At 37.4% G+C, this 26,286-nt stretch overlaps 1 protein-coding gene across 9 annotated transcripts in view; it reads left to right on the forward strand.

Annotated features, from left to right (window-relative positions):
* The window catches only part of UNC79 (unc-79 homolog, NALCN channel complex subunit), a 114,680-nt gene that overhangs the window by 77,153 nt on the left and 11,241 nt on the right, over positions 1–26,286 (forward strand). For all 9 annotated transcript variants that reach the window (XM_074824996.1, XM_074824999.1, XM_074824997.1 and 6 more), the window contains 10 exons: positions 1,383–1,421; positions 2,383–2,495; positions 2,582–2,667; positions 3,656–3,829; positions 5,633–5,701; positions 6,290–6,400; positions 12,050–12,154; positions 17,184–17,261; positions 19,833–19,922; positions 24,847–25,022. In XM_074824996.1, the coding sequence (XP_074681097.1) occupies positions 1,383–1,421; positions 2,383–2,495; positions 2,582–2,667; positions 3,656–3,829; positions 5,633–5,701; positions 6,290–6,400; positions 12,050–12,154; positions 17,184–17,261; positions 19,833–19,922; positions 24,847–25,022 (1,041 nt within the window). The remainder of the gene's footprint in view (positions 1–1,382; positions 1,422–2,382; positions 2,496–2,581; positions 2,668–3,655; positions 3,830–5,632; positions 5,702–6,289; positions 6,401–12,049; positions 12,155–17,183; positions 17,262–19,832; positions 19,923–24,846; positions 25,023–26,286) is intronic.

Here is a 26,286-nt window from a genome sequence, read left to right on the forward strand (position 1 = left end):
AAATCCTCGTGTGCTTTAATGTAAGCTGGTGCTACAGTTATTCCAGAATCAAGGTCTGTATTGCTTGAAGGTAGCTTCAGACCTGTTTTCACCCAGAATTACCTTTGCAGACCAGAATTAATGTGTTGTAATTTAGTGTGGACTCCTCTTAACAACAGTGGAGTCAGGGACTCTAATGAGTCTTTCTGATTTATGCTGGGACAGTTGAAGAGAATATAATCTTCAGTCCCCTGCATCATGCATCCTGAGATTATTGCACTGTTGAAAGTATGCTGCATCCCCAGTTTGTCATGCTTCGTTAATGAAAATCACTATCCATTTTGGTTTACACTGATACATTCAACTGAGCTGCCGTAGGGTCCTTTTTGGGTTTTGCTGTGGTGACTAGAGAAGAAACTGCCTTCAGAACAGAGTCTGACAGAGGATTGAGCAACAGCTAAATCCAGCCTAAAAGGATTGTGAATCAAAGATAAACACTGAAGGCCAGATCATCAGCAGATGTAAATTAACATAGCTCTGTGAACTTTCTGTTTATACCTATCAATTTACACCAACTGAAATACTAATGTGCAGCAGATGAAAGTAAAAATTGCATGGTATTTTGCATGTAAGAGATGCTTCCAGTGTCCATCTTTATAACTGCTTTTTAGTGACTTTTTGTATTAAAGGTGTGTTGCTTTGATATTATATGCCCTGATTCTGTGTGTATACATGTCCTGGAAATTGAAGTGCATGATTTTGCTTTAAAATTGTGTTCAGTATTTTCATCACTGAATGCCCGTATTTGGCTTTAAAGTCTATATTTAGGAACTAAAATAAATGACCTGATTTTTGAGATCCCATTTCCCATGGGTTCTCATATGACTTTTTAAGAGCTCATAGGTACTTAGTCTTTCTGAAATTAAGCCAGTTATTTAGGTGCCAAAATCTGGAACTAGAAGCCTCACTTCAGGCTGCCAAGTAGAGAATTTTGGCTTAGTCTATGTTGCCGTGTTAATCAGAAACAATTCAGTCAGTAGGCAGCTTCTGGCAATCTTTTTTTTCTCCAAATCCCTCTAGGTTAGTAATTATCCATGATGTGCATGTAAGGCAATAGCTCTATTTCATTATCTTCATGCTAGTACAGGGAGGCAAGTATATTTGTCTTTAGAGCTCTTAAGTATTTGTGAGACTGCAAGACTGAATAGAGTGTATATGTTGTGCAAACATGATTTGACTGAATTTATGTGCTCCTCAGAAGACCTTTCTGATGACATTTTAAATGTTCTTTAAAATTCTTGTTTATTGTTTAAAACAAAATGATACTTTATTGGCTTACTTAAAAATGAAACATAAAAAAAGCATATGAGCTTCACTTTTTTTTTTTTAAATTTTTATTCTAGGTTGGCATCAAGTACCAGTTTTTCTAATCAAGCAGAAAGGTATGGTAGCAAAGGATACCTTGGCCAAAATGAAACAATTAATCTAAAACATCATCCTCCCTGGCCTGAAAATCAACTAAATTTAACTTTTTAAAAATTTCTTTAAGGTTTGTGAGTAAGAGGAAAAACCGGTCCTTTCCCACTTGTTTCAAATATCTCGTGTTCTGAAGATGAACAGGAACCCATATTCATATGTATTGAACTTGAAAAAACTCAGATTCAGACATAATTTAAAGATGCCTTCTGTTTCTGCAATTTCACTGCAGCTTTATCGAGCTTGTTTTGTGCTCAGTATTTGTCTTGATAAACTATCTTCATACATTCAATCGAGTGAATCATCCTTGGCCATGGAGAACCCCTGGTAGTGATGTCTCATTATGTAAATCAGATGCTGAATAGGATAAATTTATTTTGAGAAGCTGTAAAACATGTTAAGACGCAGTTTATGAGTAAATACTTCAGCTTTTTAAATGAAACCATTAATTTTATGAGTGATTAAGAAGTAATTAATCTCTTGAAGGAAACTACAAGAGGCAAATCAATATTATAATGTGTGTGTTTACCTGTTGTTCATGTGTTTTATGGTAAAAAGAACCTCATCCTGTATCACTGAAATACAATAGGTGAGAGAGGGATTATACTTCAAAATCAGATGACTCACAAGTAAAACTATGTTGGAGAATCAGGAAAAATGCAACTATTTTTTGAGACTTAAATACTTTAGAGCTGAAAAAGTTAAGTACACATACCTACATAGTCGAGCTGAAATAATAAAATCAACATGCTGAACTGTTTCTTGGGATCAAGACAGTTCTGGTTTTGACTGTCTCACTCATAAATGAACACTTCCAGAATGAAAAAGAATAGGATCATCTTTATTTTCTCCATGTAGTCACCTTTGAGAACGGTTTCATCTGCAATGCAATTTCTTTCTTCTTCCTTTTTCTTCCCTTCATTTCAGCATGATGATCCCTGGAAATGCTGCAGGTGTGGCCAAGCAGTTCCTCCGTTGTGTGTTCCATCAGCTGGCTCCCAATGGCATTTTTCCCCAGCTCTTCCAGAGCAATATTAAAGGTAATGTGTGGTACCTGAGTGCATTTCTGACCCTCTCAGTTACCTCTGTATGGACAGCCAGTGCAAAAATGTCATTCGAATTTCAGATGGAAGTTTTTTACGGACCTTGGCCACATCTCTTATGGACTTCAGTGAGCTGAGTTCCATCGCTGCTCTGAGCCAGCTGTTAGAGGTATGTTGGCAATTGGCTCTGTTAAAGGTGCTAGTTTTATTAACATTGTCAGGCATATTGGATCATTTCTCCTCATTCATTAAAAGTTCAGACTTGCATCACCAAAAGCAATGTGAATTTTCCTTTTGTAGTCCTTGGAAGCAGGATTAGCCTGTCCTCACCATTTTCCTTCTGGGTCTTGCTCTCACTGATAGGTGGGGTTTTTGGTTTGTTTGTTTTTGTTTTGGGTTTTTTGTTGTTGTTGTTTTGTTGTTTGTTTTTTTTTTTTTTTTTTCTCAGAGCAGCTCCTGGAGCTGTCCTACACACTGGTAGTGTGGGCCATCCCTTCCCCCAGCACTGTTTATCATTTTCAGGAACATTTCTGTTCATACATCTCATTTCTCCCTCTCCCCTGTATCTGATGGCAGTTTCTCTAACTAGTCCAAAGATTTACTGCCTGCCTTTCACTGACTGCCTCCTATGCACTTGGCTTGTTTCTACCATAACTTTTGTCCTCCCACTAGCACTGGTCACCTGCATGTATCCTGCTCTTCCAAGAACATGGTGGTTGCTTCATACAAAGATTTTGACATCACTTTAAAACTGCTTATGTCTTTCTAGACCCAACCCTAGTACACAAGCCAAAAAAGCATACATGGTCTACTGGACATTAATGAACCTATCTTGTTTAAAGCTGCCCAGAGAAAAACATGGACAATCCACTGAGATCTGCTTTTTTTTCCTGCCATGCTAGTCTAAGCAGGTTATGAGTTAGGACCCTGCTTATAACAGTTTGGCTCAAAATCTTTGGGTCATTACTTTAGAACTGAACGAGACTTAACTGTCGCGTACACGGTTCAAATTCCCTGCACAACATTTTATCATTAGAATTAGAGAAGAGGTGAGTAGTATTTGGTCTGAACAAATTAACCTCAGCATTTCCAAATACTGTTTAAGGGACCATTTCTGCATGTGTACATTTATTTACAGTTCTCGTTTTGTTTCCCAGGGTTTAAACAACAAAAAGAATTTACCAGCAGGGGGTGCAATGCTACGCTGTTTGGAAAATATTGCTACCTTTATGGAAGCCTTGCCGATGGATTCACCCAGCAACCTCTGGACCACAATTAGTAATCAGTTTCAGACCTTCCTTACTAAACTCCCTTGTGTTTTGCCACTCAAGGTATGGACATCTGAAACGAGCTATACTGCCATTGCTCAGGGTGTACCATAACAGTAGGAAAGTTGTGGATGAGAAATCAGAGCGGGTTGTTGTGAATATTTTCTAATGATTCAATTAATGTTTCCTGAGGACTGGATTTATTGTATGTCTGATCCACCCCTTTAATTATATTTTCTGTGGGTAACAATAACAACTCTGACCAGAGTACTCTTCACTCTGTTGGCTTTTTTCCTTTACATTTTCCATGCCCTGTCTTTGTCAGATTAGAATACTGCATTTGAGAGAATCAGCATTTTGGCAATAAAAATCCATCTGGTTTTAACTGTTAAAAAACCCAAAAACTTTCAAGAAGACCAGCAGTACCTAATTAATTTGCTGAAAGTACATAATAGTCAGACAGGCAGAGAGAACTGAGACTACTGGGAAGTGAAGCCAGCCTGTTTGGCTGACCAGGTTGTAGTTCTGGCTGTAATCAGAATATAGTCGCAGAAACTGAATGTAGAAGCTTTGGGCTCTGATTTCTGAGTGCTCAGAAGATGTACAGAGGGATCTTATCTCCTAGAGTGTATATTTCTAGAGATCTTCTCAGTAAACACAATAAAAACTTTTCTGAGTCTTTCTAGTAAGCACGGAATTCTGATGCCCTTATTCTGACTTCATTTCCTATGGCATGAATGAGCCCAGTGGTAATTTCTTCTGTGCAAAGCAGTGTTGCTCAGTATGAGCTGAGGGATCCAAAATCTAACTCTGTGACTTATAACATTGTCTTTTAAATAGGGTGTCACCACCAAATTACATGAATGATATTAAATTCCTTGACACTATTATGCAATAGTCAGATCTTGAAACCTCTTTAGATTTTGGTAAATTGAGGCACTATCCTGCAGCACTTACTAAGCCAAACAAGGCAATAACCATTCCCTTCGTGTACTAGCCACTGCAATCTGTTGCATCTTGTCTATCTGAAATACATAAAAAGAAATGAACTGGATCTCAATAGTTCCAACTGCATATCTGCTATTCACAAAACAGTTAGATGGAGTGTTTACTCTGATTTTCCTTTTATTCATGGGAGGTATCATTAGTGATGCAAGTAAAATAATTGGTTGCTCCTGAACTTTCCATTTCCTGTTCCTTCCTTTAGGGTCATAAATGACTCTTTTCTGTTATAGATGTTTGCAGCAGGGACGAGGCAAGACAATGTATAGACCCTGAAAAGTTCCATTCAGTGCTGCAACCTGTGTGATTTACTCAGAAGAAAAATCGATCACACCATATGGAAAAACACCAGGAGGCACCTGGAACAGCTTTTGCCAGGGTGCATTCTGATGTTATGGGGTGTGAGTTACAGCCCTGTCTTGGAGTGTGGGCGAGAATGTCATAGCCCAGGGCAACCACAGAAATATAAAATGAGGTAGATGGTGTGTATCTCCTGCTACTCCACTCTTTTATTTTTTTTATCCCCAATCCATTTTTATTACAGTGCAAATATATTTCTAGGAAATTTTTGTCTTAAAAGCAACATAGTTAACTTTTCTAAACTAGCCCTTTAGTGAAATTTTACCGTCTCAAGGCCCATGCTGTGGTATGTTACCATTGAAGGGGTATAATTTTGTGTTCAGGAATAAGCCAGTTTAGGCAAGGTAAGTAAATATTAATCATTAGGAATCATTTTCACCTATAACTTGTTCATAGCTGCTACCACTAAAAGCAAGACATGTGCACAGAAAGGTACTAACTCTGTTTTTTTTTTTTTTCCCTGTTTTTTTTTTTTTCATTTCCTGCCTTCAAATGTGTTCACAGTGTTCTTTAGATTCTAGTTTAAGAATCATGATTTGCTTGTTGAAGATACCTACCACTAGTGCCACCAGGGTAAGTTCCAAGAAGATAAAACTCTGTTGCCTCAGGTTTAACCAGCCTGCTCTATTCTATGAATGTGTTCTTAGCCTCTAGCTAGGAAAGCATTATATATAAGCATAAAATTGTGCAGTCCAATACTCTTTGGAGAATGAGAAGAGCTTTGGAATCTAGGTTACAGTAAAGTGTGGGTGGGATTACATTCTTGCGTGGATGTGAACATAGATCTGATGTTCTCTTCCCCCATCCCACTCCTCTTTTTTTTCTTTAGAAATAAAAAAAAAGATAATAATGAACTTCCTTGGAAGTTCTGCAGTGCAATTCCACTGAGGTCAGTGAGGTTTTCAGCATAAACACTACAGAATCTCTTAAAAGTACTGTGTCAGAGGTGAAATTATTTTCTAATTTTTTGCTTCTAATGTCTCATACAAACATGAAGACAAATGGTAGACAGAATAGCCATTTGGCTGAAACAGTGTAAATCCCAGCAAGATGGCCTCTGAGCCAAAGGTAATGCTATTCGATTCAGGTGTTTCAGAGTTGAAATGCTTTTTGTTTTGCTGGGCAACGAGTTACTGATTTCTCTAAATCATGTCATTGCAGAGTCTTCTGGAGCCTTTTTCAAAATTACTAAGCTTTGTAATTCAGAATGCTGTCTTCACTCTGGCCTACCTGGTGGAATTGTGTGGTTTGTGCTACCGAGCCTTCACTAAGGTAATAATGAGACTATATCTTCCTTTAGGGACCAGTGAAAATAGGACAAAATCTTACTTCCCTCAAGTAGTACATTTGTAAGTAAAGATGAAATCAGTGTCAAGTTTCAGACATGACAACAGTTTGAATGTAGTTTGGCTAATCAAGTAGCGATCATGATTCAGTGCCTTTTAATAATAATGAGTTTCACATTCACAGTATAGACACAGATAAGGGGAACCTGTTGAAAATATTGCTATGAAAAGTATTTTGGTGTGATTTCATGACTTGGAAATTTTTTTCTGTTGTAGAGATGATACCTGGTATTCATGCATGACTTCAAATGTCTGTACAGTCATATTTTTCCTAGTGCACAAGTTCAGCCAATTTGTGCAGTAAAAACTTAAATATTCCTGGTAGTGCCTTTTGAGAACACAGCTGTGAGGGGAGGCAACAGATAGCTAAGTAAAGTGGTGGATTCTTCCCGGCTTAAATCCCAGGTTAGGAGCTTCCCACCTTAAATCCTGTTTCATTCTGTATCAGGTATCTCACTTTGGTGTGCATGGCTATAAGCTGTGCAGAAAAGAGAGCGGTATGTTTGCACCTTTAAAAAGTTTTTAAGATTCCCGGATGAAAGCTATGATGTACAAATAACACTCAGTTATTACTCAAGTTCATTTTTGTAGCTATTGGTGAGAAGTTGAACACCAACAAAATCTACAAAAAACAATCAAACCTTTTACTAAGGCCCTATATGCTCCATTATGTAGATTATTAAGGTGCTGAGCAAAAATGTTGCTTCAGCCACCAAGTTTTCCATCCCTGATGTTTGTCAAAACAGTAATTAATCCTCAGGAAACATTCTCTCATAAGTAGCTACATGATTTTTTATATTGATAATGTACAACTGGACATGCATTTCTTCAGTCTTGGTAAGACTTAAAATATCACTGGACAAACAGTGGAAAAGAAATGATAAAAGCAGTGACAGTTTCACAGAAAAACTGCACCACAAGAAAATAAGAAAACTTTTACCAGATGTAATGGTTTGAAGCATTAAAAGAAACTAACAGTATATTTAATTACAACAAGCAAATACTAACTTTTTGTCTCATTTGAAAGAAAAGCGTTTATAAAAGAAAAAATCCTGAATACAGAAGAGACTGTCCCCCTTTTGGAAGTAACTTGAGTTAGATCTATAGTTAAGGCTTTGAGCAAGGCAAAATGAGAAAAATGTTAAGTTAAAGTCCAACAGTGGGTTTTTTTCACTGAACCAAAAAAAGCCCCATTTAAAACTGAAGCAAAGACAATCCTCTTGCGTTTGTGGTCTATTTCATGTATGCCTGCTAAAGCAAATTATGAAATACAGGAAATGTTTCACTCGTGCTCCACAGTTTCGGTTATTTCACAAAAATTTTATTAAAACCATGGTATTAAAAAACCTTATGTGTTTCTTGCATGCTTCCTGGTTCAATGTTCTATTAATATATTGAATACTTAATTGCACACAGGAAGCTGGATTATAGTGCTTGATAAAATCTCCTCCTTGATTTAGTTTAATGCAACCTGGTGACCCAGAAATGGAATCGTTAATGAATGGTCTCCTGCAATTTACAGCCACAAAATGCTTAATTTAGTGGAACTCCATGCTACATTATCTTTGTTATTTCTGAAAATTTACCATGGTTTTGCATTATAAATATCAAATTAATGATTGCTGTTAGAAAAGAAAACGAATCAGCTGTGATGTCTGTGTTTCTCTACAGTGGAAGTCACTTTAGCCAAGTAAGAGTGTTTGTCATAGAATACCACGTAGAAGTGAATTCCAGAAGGAATATAATTTGTGAACATTGAAGCTATTCAGATTTAATTACTTGTTTTGCAACTTTGAATGTGCTGGCTGGAACAAAACGCTAACTTTCAGCTAAGCTGTGTAGGATTCTTGTCTTTTCAAAGACCAAGCCACTCTGACATGTGCTTTGTAGAGGTCAGTGCTGTACGACCACTCTGAATCTTTTTTTATCTCCCAACATTTTCCTAATGCCCTGTGGCAGGAATATCTCGGTTTCTTTTGTCTTGGAGCCTGAAGACTCACGCTAATTTGATATTTCCTTCTCTTGAGTTTCTGTTGCGGGTCAGCAATTTGATTTTTTTCAGTGCCTTTGGAACTCTCAGTTGAGAGTAGCATCCCTTCTGTGGATTGTAATCTTCTTTAGTTTTCCTTTCAAGTATCTCAAGGTCCTAAATGAACACTTTTTGGCTTTCCTATGTCTTACAGCTGCTGAAGATTGAACCTAAAGTTAGCCTTTTGCTAGCATTCTGTTGACCCTTATTAAGTAAATGCAGAATGCCACTGAATTGGACATGACATGATTTTGCTATTGAATTTTTTAAAAGAATATTGAAGTGGCCAATCTTTAGTATTTGTAATCACTGTAGTAGCAACAGAGATAAAGTAAATAATTTTGCTTTATACTGGCTTACTTGGAGGATAGCATGCCACTCCATTAAAGAACCAAATTTACTATTCTTATTACTAAGTTTGGGCTCTGAGATAGTGCTAGAAACAAACTTCAGTGGTTTCCCATTCTACGCATAGACTTCTGGAAAGTCACAGTTTGAAGGCTGCAAGAATTGTTTTTTATATGGACACATAGACATTTGGGAGGGTTAATTTGGCTGAACAAAGGCTAAAGGGGTTGTATTCTTGACTCTTTGGTAGCAGATTTACACATGTGACTCCCGGGATGTTATTCTCATGGAACTAATACCCATTTATGGCTCTGTGGCAGAATATAAAGTTTTTAAAGTATGTATAAACTGTGTTTATACATATTTGTCACCAGCAGAATGATAGGAATAAGTAGACTTTGATAAGAAGGGTGTTCTGGGCTATTGACTTCAGTGTCATCACTCCCGATTTACAGTGCAGGAAGCAAGAGGTCACATGTCAAAAAACATTTGTTTGATTTTGCTTCATCTCTCTGCGTTGCATGTGCTTAACAAACATTAAGCATTTAGGCTGAAATAGGAGACTTCTTTGAGAAGGAGGTAGCTCAGTGTTGTATTATCCTTAGAGCCAAGGAAGGCTGAGATTCATGAAGCCTATGCATCCGCCCAGTGTTCTGACAAAGCAATTTATTATGGCCCAGTTATATCCTGTGTAGCATAGGTGTTTATAAAATAGCTGAATGCTTTTGAAAGAATTTTACCTCTCTTGTTTTATGGTATGTGCCAGCTACTGTACTGGGTTAGTGAGAGGAACTTCTTTCCAGTGTTTCGGGGGATGTAATTGTCAGCTCTCTGAGCATGGCACTGCATTATGTATGTGTCTCAAGAGACTGTGAAGGTGTATGATGGTGGGAAGGGTCACTTTTGATGGTGAATTCTAGTGAGTAATCAGAGTCTATTTGCACCTTGACTATTGTGCACCATTTTGGTTCCCCATTCCCAATCAGAATATAGTAGAATTGGAGAAAGTTCAAATAATGGTAACAAGAATGATCAAACAGTGGGATGAGTTCCACATATAGAGCAACTGAGTTAGGGCTCTTCAATCTGAAAAAGCAACAACAGATGGGAATGTGAAAGAGGTCTGTAAGGTCACAAGTGACCCAGACAGGGATGGGTAATTTCATGCCTTTCCAGTACAAAAAACAAGAACATACTAAGTTTGTAGTAACTAGTGTCAAAGCAAGTAAAGGGAAGTGGTTCTTGAACAGTGTGTGACTTCTTGCCAAGTACTGGGTATGCTAAAAGTAGACATGAGTCCAAGAAGTCAGTGTAAATCCACTGAGAGTTATGAGTTATATAGAAACTGCACTGAGCTCAGAAATTCCCTGAGCTGAAAACAGTTGATGACTAGGAGGGTAGTAGTGGCATTTGCCTTGTTTTTATTCTTCCTTTTGTATCTGCTTATGGCCTTGTTGGAGGAAAGTTACTGAGGACATTTGTTCTGGTCTGACCTCTCTTGGATATTCTTATATTATTCTTACCAGGGCACCATTCATATATGTGGGATGTGTGACTTCTGAGTACTTGTCCCCTCAAGTAATGGTTTCATAATACAGCTGAACTGGTCCAGTGTTTGCTGTTCCCGTAAGGAAATGATTTTTTAAAAAATTTTTAGAAATTTTTTTCTTTTTTAATTTTTGAGTGTTAACTTCCTGTGAGTTTAGCTGCCTAGACTGCAGCACTGTAGTCAGACAAGAACGACTGCAGTCTGGGGCCCGTTCCATGAGCTAAATGTGTTATCTGTCTGCACACTCCATGTAACTGAAGATCAAACCAGGAGCTTGAAGTAAGGTCTCTTGATTCACAGTCTGGCATCATAATGTCCATGAAAGACATACCATTCTGTTGTTTTGGCACCTTCTCCCAAATCAGGGGCTGATATTTAAAATCTGTTTTCATTTAAAGGTATGTGGGTACTGTGGGAGACACGCACTGTTGCTGTAAGCTCTGTTTGGCAGTATGCTACATAGATACAATATGGTGACATCAGCTCTTTGAAGAGGAACGCCGGTGACTGGCTTCTTGGTCTGCTGCAACCAAAGCTCCTCTCACTTTCAGCTATTCATCTCCTCCAACTTCTTCCCTTTAAGCAGCACTTGCTACTGTGTGCAGCTGAAGGTGGCCTTCAAACTGACCCTTACTAACTAAACCTCACAAGACCTCTCTTAGGAAGAGGCAAACATTATCCCATTTTACAGATGTCACAGAGGAACTGAAGCCCTGATTGCATAAAAATTTCCACACATTTAACTTAAGTAAGCAGGCAAGAGCATGAGATTTACAAGATGGAAGATACTAGGCTTTAAATCTTAAGCACACTTAGGATATGTTCTCTTTATTAGACAACATTATTTCATCTCTAATGGTCATTTGAAAGAGAGCTCAGTTTAAGTCTGCCCGCTGATCAAAATTCTTGAGTTGCTCTGGTCAGTAGCAGGTTATAGACTTGTTTCACATTTTTATCTTATTGTCTAAAGTCAGAGAATGTCAAAGTGAGATGTATAACAGGCTCATCTTATCTCTTGTACCTCCTTGCTGTCTCAGCATTACAACTCTGTTCTTAGTGTTCCAATCTCCATTGGCTGATTTTTCCCCTATGTTTTAAAATGTTTCTGTTGTAGCAGCTGTAGCCAAGATGGTTTTTATTGTATAAGTGGAAAAGTACTGCTAGTCTAATGAATGAAAATAGATGTTCAAGCTGCCTTAGCGCAGGCATCCTTATTTTAAGGAGAATGACAACAGAAAAAATGTGTGGTAAAAATGTAGACCATTTCTGGCAGGTTCAGTGAAAGAATAATGCTAAATACTATTGCCAGTTTTGTCCTCCTGTGTCAATCCTTATTGCTTTTCTCTTTATATGGTACTGCTTAGTGAAAACTACGCTGCATGCCTGGGCCTTAAAAATGGTTTATAAAATATATCTGTATTTCACAGGTGAAATATTAAAATCTTGGATATAGTGCCTGATACAACGTCAAAGGAGTCTGTAGAATTACGTAAATGATGAATGATGTCTGCTTTTTTGTAAGACAGAAGAAACCAGTCCACTTTTGTAACTTTTTTATTCTCAAACATAGATAAAAAGTATCTTTATGGTTTACTAGTGGATGTCAGTGAATTTCAGGACATTCATAATTCTATGTTTTTCTGTTGTAGGAAAGAGACAAATTCTACTTGACGCGCAGTGTCATATTGGAGTTACTGCAGGCACTCAAGTTAAAGTCACCCTTACCAGACATGAATCTGCTGCTGTTGGTGCAGGTACAGGAGATTCTCATGTAATTCTCATACTGATCATTGCTGATGTATTGAGGATCATAGAATGTATCTTGAGTTGGAAGGAACCCATAAGGATCGAGTTCATTGAGCTTCATACCGTGTCCCAGTGGGGCAGCTGACCCAACTGTTGCCTTGTCATATCATAGCCCCAAAACCAGTGAGCGGTTTGTGTAGGAAGGGGTGCTAGTTGATGAGGACCAAAACTCAGTTTCTGTCTGTTCAGGCAGGCAGTAAGCTGTCTCCAGTCCCTGAAGGCCATTCTCTTTTAACATGGATTTTTCCAGCAAAGAATACATAGACAATATTTCTGTTCCTTTCATTCTGTGAATTGCTGAGGTAGGAGTCAAGCTATCTTTTTCATAGGAAAATCTGAGGAAGTAGGATGCAAACTTGTGAAAAATCTTTCTGCCTGCAAAATGCCAAGTGTGGCACTGTTTGGCACCACAAGCCTGTCCTGCAAAAACAATTTACCAAAGTCCATCAATTTTAATCACAGGTAGTGGGCTCTCATTGTTTACAATGAGCTAACCGTTATATGCATTCAGTAACTTTAAATGATAGGGGACAACCACAACACCACTTTGTAAGGTTCAAGCAAGATGTTTGCTACGTAGATCATTCATAATGCTCCCAGCATCACAGCTCCATTCACTCTTTCCCCTCCCATTATGGGGTCAAAGCTTCATACAGCTTACTATGGGCTCGCTTCCTTTTGAGTACTGGTACATTACTCATGGTAAATAAGTGGTTGCCAGTTGACAGAGAAATAATACTGACAAGTGAAATTATATAGCAGTTAGGATAACTCTGAAAACAATTATTATGCCATCAGTGTTAGGGGAAGAATTTGGTGCAGGGAAGAATGACACTTGGGTTTTTTTTCTTTTAATGGTAAAGGTTATTTTTTTTAATCCATTTTGATTTAAAAAGCAGAAATGTGCCTTTTTTTTTTTTTTTTTAAAGCTCAAGCTTCTTTTTTCAGTCCCAGCCAGGACAATCAAATAACCACCAACCTCTCTCTGTCTTACGGGTGCAGTGATGTAGCTTGATACCACACGGTGTTTGTTGACTTGAACTGACTTTTCCTCTATTACAGAATAAAGCAATTTTTCTGCATTGCTCCATTGTATAGCTCAGCCCTATGGCTACCCCATAGGTGACTGTCCCACAGTCTAGTCAATCTGGATTCCTCATTTGAGAATGCAAACATGACACATCAGTTTTGGCAGTGGGATTTAAGTGGGATTTAACTGGTAAACACTTGTCTCTCAGATTGAGTCAATCGCCTGATAGACACAGTAAGCAAAACTCTCTCTTATATTATCTTTATCTCATGAAGATAAAATGATAATTGCCTGGGTTTTCCTCCCAGCACAGTTCCCATATGCTGTATTCACTTTGGGATGTATTCATACCTTACACAACAGCACCTAATGTGGATATAAATGTCTTTTATGATGTCTCTCTTTCAGAGGCTGATGAAGTGATTCATATTTCCTGCTATCCAAAGCAGCCAGCTTCTGTTTTTATGCAGTCAGTGGTAAAGAATAGGAGTTGTATTCAGACCATCTGCCATAGATGACTACTGGAGGCATGATGACTACTTCTGCCATTGACTGTGCAAATTGGCAGCCCTTGGTAGTATGTGGTCTGAATCATTCAACAGCCTCTTGAATTTAAATACCATAGTAACCACTAAGCCCATCTTAAGCACTTTTGTAATTTAAGAAACCTACTAATAAACCCACATATGTATCTGATTGATTATTTTAATTTTCTTTGGTACCGTTAATAGAATGAAGGGATTGGTTCACCTCTTCGCCACACAAAGCCACTACAATATTAATTCAGATTGTATGGTTTTGAATCCATAAAGCTGTAGCAGGGTTAACACAGCACCAAATGTAAGTGGTTTTAATTTCCAAGACAGTCATGTCCCCATGGACATGTTAGCCTGTATTCAAGATTCTATACAGACAGTGCACACAGAATACGGAGATTCAATCAAAATGTTCAAGATAACAAAGGAGCTAGGAGCACTTTAATGATAGATCAGTCGTGGGCTGACTAACAAAGGAATTCCGAGAAATGTACACTTGACACCCACATTTGTCCAAATTACATGGTGCCATCAGTGTCACTGGTGACATCAGTGCTAAAATGAGAGTTAACTTTATCCCACTTTACAAAGAATGAGAATTTTAACCAGATCACCCCAATCACTGGATAGGTGTCCTGCATGATAAAGGGTACATAAAGTCTGTCTCCTTGATTTGTCCTAGCAAATGAAAGCCATCATGTACATGCTGCTGTTCCATGGGTTTCCATAGGAACTGCTTCTTCACCCAGCATTTTGTTTCCCAGTACTTTTCTCCCTCTCACATCTCACCAGCACACATATTCAGGATTTCCATTGACTTTAAATTATATTAGTGTCTCATTAAGATTTGCTTGTTGAGTCAGGCTCTAAGGTTCAGTGTATCTGATCTGTTTTGTTTAGGTGACTCTTATTTTGGGCTGGACCTTCAGCTAATGTCAATCACTGTATATCTACTGGTTCCACTTTATGTTTCTGTGAAGATCTGATCTACTAATTACTGAATGGAAGGATTTAAAGTTACATATAATATGTTTAGAAGAATATATATTTAAAAACACTGATTATGAATGGAGGTATAATATAGATAGATTATGGTAAATAGATAATTCACTATAGTCAGCAGACATTCCCATTTAGACATTCTGCAGCTGTATCTCAGCAGACAATGCCAGTAAGAGGCATGGCAATTATTTGCCCATTTCTCATATATTTGTAGTGGGGGGGTATTTTTCTTTCCTTTTTGCTTTGCATATGGCTGGCATTAAATCTCTTGCCAGTGACATCTTAATGTATTACAGTATTTGTAGAGGAAGACAACATAAATGACAGTGAATTGGACTGGAAGTGTAAGAAGTTTTTCATTTTGAGTTTGGTTTCCCCATCCTCTTTTGACTGCATTGCAACTTTAGGAAGGATCCTTGGAGCTGGCAGTGATGATGAGAAAGATAAGCTAAACAAGGCCTAATTATTCATTAGAAATGGAATGGAGTTTGTCAGCAGTTTTTCACATATAAGTTAATATCTGTTACTTAATACAAACTCCTCTGTGCAAAAGGTATAGAAAGCTTACAGGAGGCCAGTAGAGATTGCTTTGGCTGCTGCTTCTTACTGTTCTTAAAATACTGTTTAAAAGAAATGGCATTTGTCTTTGGCAAGGGTTTTTTGTTGACTTATATGCTGAGTACTGTACAATGTCTGTAGCAGTGCACTGAACCTCACTGTTGGATGCTAAATATACTCAGCCAGATTCTTCAGAGAATTATGGTCCTTTTTTGCAGCTGATGTAGTACAGGGGAACCCTAATCTACACACAAATGGCTCACCGAGAAATCCTTCACACAGGAAAACAATGTGTCTGTTGTCCAGAGAACCCAGTGTCAGCATTGCTCTTTCTGATATAGGGTGCATTAAGAGAAAATCTGTCATCTATTTGCCTAAGTCCATTAATGGTCCTTCTTTTAAAAGAGAAGTGGAGTGTCATGATTGCATGAACTAAGACTCAACTGTCTTTACGGAATTGATACAGCCTATAACCCTAAGGCTTTCTTTTGCTTCTCATGTAATTATTAGAGCTGTGGCCATTAGAGCACCAGGCCATCTCTCAACTGAAATATGAGTTAGATTCCTGTTTTATTTCCATTTGGCTTATTCTGGTGTAAAATAAATTCTAACTAGGAGAGTCATCAACTGGAGCCAGGCCTATGTCTGAGGATACCTGATTAGATTATTATTCTAAACTTAGGTATGTTTTTCTGGTATTTATCTCGAAGAACAGACTCTTTGTCAAGACATAGATTACATAGTTTCCAAGTCTTGGTAGTCACTCTGAGTTTAGATTAAATCTGTCATTGAAAGGTAAAGCTTGTGAAAATGTAAGAGTAAATTCTAAGTCTGTAAAGGTTATTTGGAAATATTTTCAAGAAGAGTGACCGTTCATTGAGAGTACTACTACCACACATGCATCAGACACTGTAATTGTGTAGTCAATATCTGTCTCAGTTTGTGAAGGTACCACAGTATTAATTTTCAAGAAAGAAAATTAAGGCTTAGACCTTAGTTTGACAATTCTTTTCTGTTTGTTCTTTCTTAGAAAGTTACATTGCATCACTATGGACAGAAATTGCTCAAGTGCAAATACAGTATTAGGACAAGTTTTAGGAATAAGCAAATCATCTGCAGGGTGTCCAATGCCTTATTGAAGCTTATAATGATTAAATAACAGTATTAGCAGGTTTAATGTATGAATGATGTGGACATCAGAGATTTTGGGTCAAGAGATTTGAAAATAAAAAGAAGCAAAAAAAAAAAAAGACAAGGAAAATAAAAGCATAACAAAAGCATTTAGAGATATTCTACTATAACAGAATTATAGTGACCTTCTCTCAGAAACAGCTTGTATTTTTGTAGTGCCGTGGCCTGTATTATGCAGAAGTTATACCACACCATACCAATATGTTCTCAACTTCAAAATTGTTCATATAATTAATCATTGTAGAATTTCAGTGAAAGTATTGTAGTATCACAGTGAAGGACATGGCATGTTGCCTTATCATTCTCTATCATGTTTTACTCTATAATGAAAGAGGAACATGTGATATAGGAATAGCAAAGATACATATTTTTGCTCATGAAGAAGGTCTGATTTATTATATAATATTCTTCAAATTACTTCTACACAGCATATATGTGTTAATTAAGCACACTAAAGTCAGATTTTTTTTCACTAAAATTAGCTCATTTATAATGGTGAGTTAACTAGATTGTTTATAAAGAGAGAGAGCTCTAAAGGCAAATTATCTTGAATAAAAGCAAGAAGAGATCTGAACTGATTTTAATAAAGTCATGAATAACATATTAGTGTCTTCAGGTTTCTCCAAAAATAATTAAAAAATAACTTTAATTTCTTCTTAGTTTGTTTGTGCAGATGCTGGAACAAAACTAGCTGAGTCAACAATCTTGCATAAACAGATGATTGCCTCTATGCCTGGAGTAAGTACTGAATCAAACTCAATCTCTTAGTTTTGGTTTTTAAAAAATGTATCTTATTCAGCTCGTTTTACTTCATTTTAATGTTCTTTCCTTTTCATTTCTATTCTGGTTGGTAAGGTGTATTGCAGGCAGAGATTGAGATGCTGTTTCCTTTTTATTAATGTTGGAAAAGTTCTGAACTTGATGTTGTTTCCCTTACTTTCACTGATAATCATGTCATGTAACTGACTTTAGCTGGAGCCTGCGCTCAAGATGACAACATGTGGGGAACAGACCAGCTGAATGTCTCAAAAAACGGTAGCAGGGAGGAAAGCTACAAGCCATTGCCTGCATTCTCACAAAAGATTATCCGGTTAAAGAAGGGAGTTAATGGTATTTTTCTGGTAACGTAGAAGACATTCATCTATATCCTGCTGTTGAGTGTAGCTAATTTAGCAGTACTCATAACTGCCTGGGTGCTGAATAGGCACCTGATGAACATGCGAGGAAGTAACACAACTGGAGGTCTTGGCTTGTTCCATAGCACACGTGACTGAGTACCCAAACAGATGGGTGAGTGTTAGCCCAGGTCTGCTTCACAAGCTGAGGAAAACTTGTTTCCCTGTATGTGTGTCTCTGTCAGCTTTAGGGGTGACCTAATAGGATCTTTTCTGTATATCTTCTGAAGTGAGTGACTTTTTTAAAAAGCAAATCTTCAGTAAAACCTTTCCTCCCAACAGAATATTTTAATTTTTTACTTGTTTTAAATAGATAGACTAATGTTGGTGTTGCGAGGTATGATGGAAAGTGATCATTTGAGAAGAAATCATAGAGAGTCAGGCTGCCTGCTGCTTGAATGAAACAGAATAGATGGTTGGAGAGAAGTCTTTTGTAACTGAGCATTATTTTCAGAGGTCTGAGTATAGTTTCTTTTATAATTCTATTACTCAGTATTTTAGAACCCATGTGGAATCTTTAGTCCACATAAACTGGATGGAGAATATGCTGGCAGGGCTGCCGCTGACCTTGTTTTACTGTTCGTTGTTCTGTCAAGGGAACTGACAGGCATAGCATTTGAAAAGCCAGAAGGTGGCATAGTTCAACACTGTGCAGATTGATATTAACACACAAAAATAAGAAGTGCCTAGGTCAGTTCTTTAAATATAGAATGCTAGCAGTTTCTCAAATTTCAGCCACTAAAACTCAATTATGGCTTAATAATTCTGTGATCAAAACTAAATCTGGTTCATTTGTATACTCAGATAGGGTAATCAGCTTCCAAGTGTAGGTATTTAAATAGATACCTTCCAAGTGTAGGTAATTAAATAGAGCTCAAGGAAGAGTAGTTTTCCACTGTAAATTTTACTGCAATGTTTTGCCCTGAGCTATGACTTTAGAGACAGTAGTTTTTGGCTACTTCAGAAAGATACCTAATTTGATAATTTCGTCATTTAACCTCAAAAGTTAAGCATTGCTTTTACTTGGCCCCGAAGAATGAGGCATAGTTCCCCTTGAACTCAGCTAGCATTATCTTCACCTCAGACTATTTACATGTAAACAGAAGTTTATATGATACCTAGTGGGTCAGTTCTACTGCCTTCTGAAAGCTTCTCTCCCGAGTTCTTTGGTCTGTTTGAAGCCTTTATTTAACCTGGCAGCTTTGTTCCATTGACTGCTTTGCGCACCTTGGGCACATCTTGTAGTAGCCGAAGGCCAGATTCGCATTTCTCATTGTGTTCTGGGAAAAGGATTATGAAAATTTGTACTGTGAGAATACAGCAAGCACCACACTGAGTCCTTTTGTTTTGCCTTTGAGGTCATTCTTGCTCTGGCACAGGTTGCTTCTCAATGCTTACACCTTTATGGTCAGACTGGAGCAATTTGTGAAGGATTTCACTTCGCCTTTATATTCACTTAGCCTTGCCTCCCCTTTTGAAAATTGCAGTTAGCTTAAGTGCCATTAGAATGCTGTATTTTGAATGATTTTGCTTCACTAATGTCCCAAAAACATTTGTTAGTTTAAAAAAAAGAAAAAAACCCTAACAGTTAAATTTCAGTGGTGTCCATTTTAGTGATGTTTACATATAAAAAACCCAAAGCCAGTCATTTAAACTGTTTTTCCATTATGATTAATGTGCATATAAGAGCATCTGTGCTTGTGACTGAATTTTGTTTTCTGGGACTGTAGCTGATTGGTTCCACTTGCAGAAATGCTCAGCTGCTTGAAGAACTGAGTTGTTAAACTCTCATTGACTTTTTAAGACTTTGCTTCTGGACCACTGTAAATTTCAGGATGACATGACAGGGAAAGTTTCATCAGTTAATCTTTTATTGCTGTCACAGATAAGAGTATTTTATGATGCATGAAGAAACTACAGTGACTGGGCTATCTTTTTATACTATCATCAGATAAGAGGGCATATTACAGTGAGAAGAAAACCATCAAAGAATACCTATTCCTAATTAATCTAACTCAAAAGTAAAATAAAGATTTTGAGATAGACAAATTGTGTTCTGGTGAACAAGAAACAAAGACAAAAACATGAACGTATTCAAAACCTGGTACTTAAACTTATTTCTTTTATGTTCTAGTGTGGAACAGCAGCAATGGAATGCATGAGGCAGTATGTTGGGGAAGTTCTGGATTTCATTGCAGATATGCATACCTTAACCAAATTAAAGGTTGGTTCTGGGTATACATTGATCTAATGTATATGTGGTTTTTTGTAATGAACCTGCCTGGAAGAAATGGTTGGAAGTCTTGGAGGATGACTGACAGGTTTTTTTCTTTCTTTTTAAAAAATGTTAGTAGTGTTATAGATTAGATGCTTCTGGGGGATTGGTAGCTTGTGCAGTATTGAAGTGGAGGCAGATTCAAATATCGTGTGCACACAATAAAAATGCAGGTTTGATTTTTCTGAAATGTTGATGATAAGCTAACATCATACCAAAATCACTGTGAGAAGTAGTCATGTTCAATATAACCCATGGAAGCACAGAACTCCTTGCCTGTATAACTCATTACACTCTTCTGGAGGAATCCTGTGTCTCTCATATATGCAAACAGACACTTAAGTCAATTGGAAGTTCAGAGGTTATTAAAATGCAGTTAATTGACCTAAAAAAAAAAAAAGGGTCTTTTTTCTTATGGATACTGTTGTTTTTATTGTCAGATTATATTCTGTTGAGGTGGGGAAAACTAAGTAGTTGTTACCTCTGCAGTCCAAACTGCTTTTTGGTTTCTGTAGGAGTCATAGGAAAATACTCTGTCAACATTAAATATTTTATTTAGGAATTAATTTCATGAAAACATCCTAGCAATAATTAGCTGGTCAAAACCTGGAATTTCTGTTTCATGGGGGAAGCCAGTATCTATTAAATTTCCTACAAAATGAAAATTCTTTAAGATGTTTTAGAAAAGAACTAGGTTAAGTAACATTGCTGCTGTTTAATAGGAAATAATAGAAGTGTAGCTGTTTCATTTGCTAGCAAAGTAGCATCTATTGTTAATAGCTTAAATAAAGAATGTAATATTTCAGCTAATATATCACTAATAGCCAGTCGTAATGCTGTGGAGGGGGCAATATTTATTCTATTTAGCATAACACTGTCCCTTTAGGTAGTTTTATTGTAGCTGAGTACTAAGTGAGCACTGAGCTGGAGGTGAAACTTTGGTTATTAAAATCCTCCTTTTTGTGGAGGGAAAATACCTGTGTTATAGTGGAACCATCTGTCACTTCTCAGTGTGAAGCAAAGTTAGAGCGTAGTCTTTTGAGCTATATACTGGTACCCGGCACAAGGGTGGATTTCCTTCAGCACATAAAATGGAGGCAGAGGTGTGACTAGGCTTTGATGCTTCTAACTTCTGCAAAGCTGGCAAGACAAATGAATGGTGTGGGAGTGCAGCAGAGGGACTGTTACAGGTATGGAGGAGAGTCTGTGCCGTCAAAGATACAGCCAATTCTGAAATCTGACAGTAGAGTTTTAGTCCTCTTACACCAACAACTTGGTGATCCAAAGGGAAGTTCATCAACTGAAAGAGGTCATTTCATCATGGGTCACAGTCAAGTGGCTGCCAAGCTGCTTTTATGTGATCTAAAGCTCAGTTGACAGATACAGTGCTGTCCTGTTCTGACTGGTATGAATCATATTTCCATTGTTTACATGCCTGCGCTTTGGTGCATGTGGTCTTCTAGGGAAGTTCTTTGACCAAGGTCTTGCATCTAACCTCAAGAGCCACTGTGCTTCTATAACACAGAGTGCATCTGCTAATAAAGGGTGTTGATGGTCTGTTTTCCTGATAAATCAGTACAATGTTTCCCTGAAAGGGCCTCTCTACTACTGTACCAGTCCCTGCTGAAAGTTACTGGAAATGCACTGGAGTGTTTCATGCTACAAGTTCATGCAAGCATTCTGTGGCAGGCAAGACAGAATAAATGATAACCTGTAGTGGATTCCGATACTGGAGTTTGTTTATGAAGCAATGAAGTGAGAACTTTTACTCTACTAGCTTCTCGCACATTCACTTGCTCACTGTCCCCCTGCCCCCTCCATTCCACCTCATGCCTCAGAGGGAACATGTTATTGCAAGTTAATAGAATATAGAAGAATCTCAGCTAAGCTGAAACTCACATCTTTTGAAACTTGCAGTGACCTTGTTTTACTGGTGTTGTGATTTAACCCCAGCCAGCAACAAAGCACCACACAGCTGCTTGCTCACTCCTCCCCCCTCCCAGTAGGATGGGGCAGAGAATTGAAAAAAAGTAAAACTTGTGGGTTGAGATAAGAACAGTTTGAGAACGAAAATAAAATAAAATTTAATAACAGCAACAATAATAATAATGAAAAGGAATACAACAAAAAGAGTGAGAAATAAAACAAGAGAAGTGATACACAATGCTCAACACCTGCTGACAGATGCCTGAGCAGTGATCTGCCCCTCCCAGCCCACTCCCCCTGGTTTATATACTGAGCATGACATTCTATGGTAGAGAAAATCCCTTTGGCTAGTTCAGATCAGCTGTCCTGGCCATGCTCCCTCCCGGCTTCTTGTGTACCTCCTCACTGGCAGAGCATGGGAAACTGAAAAATCCTGAACTTTGGGTAAGCACTACTTAGCAACAACTAAAACATCAGTGTGTTATCAACATTATTCTCAACTAAATCCAAAACACAGCACCGTACCTGCTACTAGGAAGAAAATTAACTCTATCCCAGCCGAAACTGGGACAACTGGACAAAATATTGCTTTTGTTAAGTTCTTACCCTGTTGGCCATATGTCTTGAATCCCATTGAGTTTTAAAAAAATACTCTAATAAAGGAAGCAGCCTTTTGTACTGGAGTAGAAATTTACTTCGAAGCATAAATTAATTAACAATTTTCAGCTGAATTGGATTGTCTTCCCACTCGATTCTTTAATGTTATTCACCCGTTTCTCTTACAGTTCAGAACTACTTTCAGAATAGGTAGGCAAATGAATCATAAATGAGGGTGAGATGCATCTGGTTTGCCAGTTCCACAGAAAAACATAAACTTATCTGAAACAGGAATGGGGAAAATGTATATATAAATAATTGCAGGTATCCTCCCTCCCATGTAAAATGTTTCTGTAGAAAGCTCTGCCATTTGCATTTTTTTCTTCTACTCCTTCTCCCTTGTAGTATGATTTTTAGAAATGCTCTTACAATGTTTAAGTCTGATAAGATGATAATTTCTTATGCTCAGTAGGACTATTTTTTTTTCCCTACATGGATATAGATAGGACATGAACTAAAACTTTACACAGTTCTTCACTTTTATGTTTTGAAATTAGACAAGAAGCTTCCCAAATGTGTAGTCTGACCATTTAAAACTAAATCAGAACCAAATGGGCTAAAATTTCATGCTGTTTTGATTTAGCCATGTAATACAGGAATCTGAGAACAAGATTAATGTAATAGGAGAGTCAAATATGACCATAATTTTATGTGTTGTAAAGAATAAGCTCTGGCTGTCTTTGGAAAATGAAAAGCCAGTTCTTATTTAACCAGACCAGATAAACTTATTCTGTGGTTCCAACATAGTTGGGAAAATATTTGTAAACATTTCTGTTTATAAATAGAAAGAACTTTAAACAAATTCACAACATCTAGACTGAAATTCTTGTAAGCTCATTTAATACATTTACTTATGCTGCTTGGGTTTTATGAACAGAGGTGTTCCTAGGAAGTAAGTCCTAAAATTATCCAGTTGTACAATTTCTTACTATGAGTATCAACAGCATCTGGGCTACCAAACTAACACAAAGAATACTATATGATTTAAATGGCCAGTAACAATCCCAACAGCAAAAGTTTAGTCTTGGTTTTCAGATTTTGAAATTTCTACTCTCTGTAGAAATTCAGTGAACAGAGATAGTTAAAGTTGTTTATTCATTTCCAATGTCTTATTTTGCATGTCTGAGAATAGTTTCTTTGAAAGAGGTTAATTATTTTCAGTCCTGCGTATTAGCAACTACTGCATTATAAAAAAGGTATAAATGTTAATTCTCATGATAATCACATCCCAGTTTATTGTTTTTGTTCAGTTTAATATTTTTCTCTTTGGGATAACATTTTAATCAGTAAAGCTCAGCAAGATTTTATGTAGAAAATTCCACCATTTTTGAAGAAGCATAATGTATCTGGCTGCACACCTCTCTATCCTTTTTACCTGGTTCTATAACAATGTCATTAAATATTCATGCTGGTATTTTTTTTTTTTTCCTTGAAAGAGACTTCAAAAAGTGATTTTGGAGAGTGTTAAGTTGCTGGGGTCAGATACTTATCTGTTATAAAATATTACTGGTCCACTGATTTTTATCCTGTTATAATAATTTAATAACTGATGACCTGGATTTTCTTGTGCAAAGCATATGGCTCTCCTTTAAGCAAGCAAATGCACTCAGCATGTGTTCTGTTAGTCTAGTAACAGAAGGTAATGCTAGGTTAGGTTAATTAGAAATATGGAAGTATCTCAAGAAGCACCAATGAAACATTCCTGAGAGCTGACAAAGCAGGATAATAAATTATCTTTTCAGGTAGAAATATTTGCATGTTTGTTGGTAAAACGTCTAGCCATTTTATTTCCAGGGCTTGAAGCCATTTGTAGCAGCTGAGTAGTGCAACATAGTCATATTGCTGGTGAATGAATGACAGCTTATTTCTGTATATAAATGGAATATTGCATAGGGAAGGCATTTCCTGCCCAGATGCTATCTTTTTAAATGGTTAGATTCTTTCATCTTCACTGAAGCTGTCTGGACGTGCAACCATTAGTTTGTATTCATCGACTTGAGTTTGCTGATACAAAAGGTGCCTGTACATTTTGCACAATTCATATTTTGAGGGGGCTCTTGACAGTGTGGCCCTCTGTGGAAAGATCTGCATCATAAAGCTGTTATTAATATAGGGACTGGAGAATTTTTAAAAATCTATTTCTGAGTTTTGTTCTGTAGTTTTGTAGACACTGTTAGAGACCCTGAGAAAGGAATTGAAGGGAAATGAAATAGAATACGCTATTGCTTGGAAGAACTTAATTCAAGTGACATATTCTTTTCGGGTAGGAAATCAGATCTTTGCCTTGCAGAGTCACATGAAGACTTGTTCTCAGCCACTGCATGAAGACACATTTGGTGGACATCTGAAAGTTGGTTTAGCTCAGATTGCTGCTATGGAAATCACACGGGGAAACCACAGAGACAACAAAGCTGTGATCCGGTATTTGCCTTGGCTTTACCATCCTCCTTCTGCGATGCAACAAGGGTGAGAATGCTTTTGCGCAAAAAGGAATCCTAAAATGAGTTAGAAATATTCATGGAATTCTGTGTTTATTGCCGGATTCTATAGATAAGACCTACAGTAGGGAATGGTGGCTGTGGGTCATTGAGACAGCTGGTCAGTAGCTCCCTGATCCTTAACTGAGGAGTTCATCAATGCAATATTTAAAGTACGTGCCAAAGGAACAGTGGAGTTAACTCCATTTGCTTGACTGGAGTTACCCTGGAAATTAACTTGATTCTCAATCTAGATACAGACAGTGAAAAGCACACAGGTACTTGATCAGTCCTAGAATTATAGAAAATATGTTGGGAGTTATAGAGAATACAATGAGAAATGTCCTTTGAAATTATGGTATAGAAATGAGCGAGAACTGTAAATGTATTGATAATAAAAATACTGACTACATCTGGTTAATTAGATGAGGGAAGTCCTGACCTTCAAGACATGTTTTTTTATCCGTTTTCACTGTGAGAAATCCTAATCTGCAGAGTTCTGTCTTCAACAAGGAGATGCTGTCCCTTGTCTTACAGTGACAACAAATGAGATGTTTTGAGTGTAGACTGTGTTTCAACAAGCCTGTATTCTTGTCCCAGCTTTGTCCCAGACTATGTGCCCCAGGATTCTGGGGACTAAGCTGCTTAGGCACTAGTCCTGTAGATACATCTGCATGTACTTTAATGGAGAGCATATCTTATTTTGGAAATGGAGTTGTTACCTCCTTGCACTTCAATTTCTTACATGTGAAAAAAGGACTATGTGTTCTGAGTTGAAGGTAGTGAATTCCTTAGGAAGAGCATCATATCAGTCTATTAAAAAAAAAAATTGATGGAATGCCCCTTTGCTGCTAGGAGTTCTTGACAATGACATCAAATCAGAAATTAAAACCAGTAGTGAGAGTGGCCTAGTAAGTACTGATTTATTGATCAAATAATTATTTTTTTCCTGTGCCTAGGAATTCAAATGAGTATATAATCTGATTTTGGTAGCAGCAAGGGGACAGACAAAATGACACCAGAAAAGTGTTACTGCTTTTTAAATTATATAAGCACATTACTTTACAATTAGACATTACACTAGATGGTAGATGAATACTTAACTGTCACAAAAAAGTGCCCTCAGAAATGTGCAGTTCAAATGTCCAGGGAGGGGCTAAGGAAAAGAGAAATTAACTCCACTTTACCATTGGAGAAGTGGAAGTAAGGCATGGTGCCTGCCTTGGAGCTTGCTGTGGAATGAAGAATTTCCT

Source organism: Strix aluco, chromosome 4, assembly GCF_031877795.1.
Source record: "Strix aluco isolate bStrAlu1 chromosome 4, bStrAlu1.hap1, whole genome shotgun sequence".
Lineage (NCBI taxonomy): Eukaryota > Metazoa > Chordata > Aves > Strigiformes > Strigidae > Strix > Strix aluco.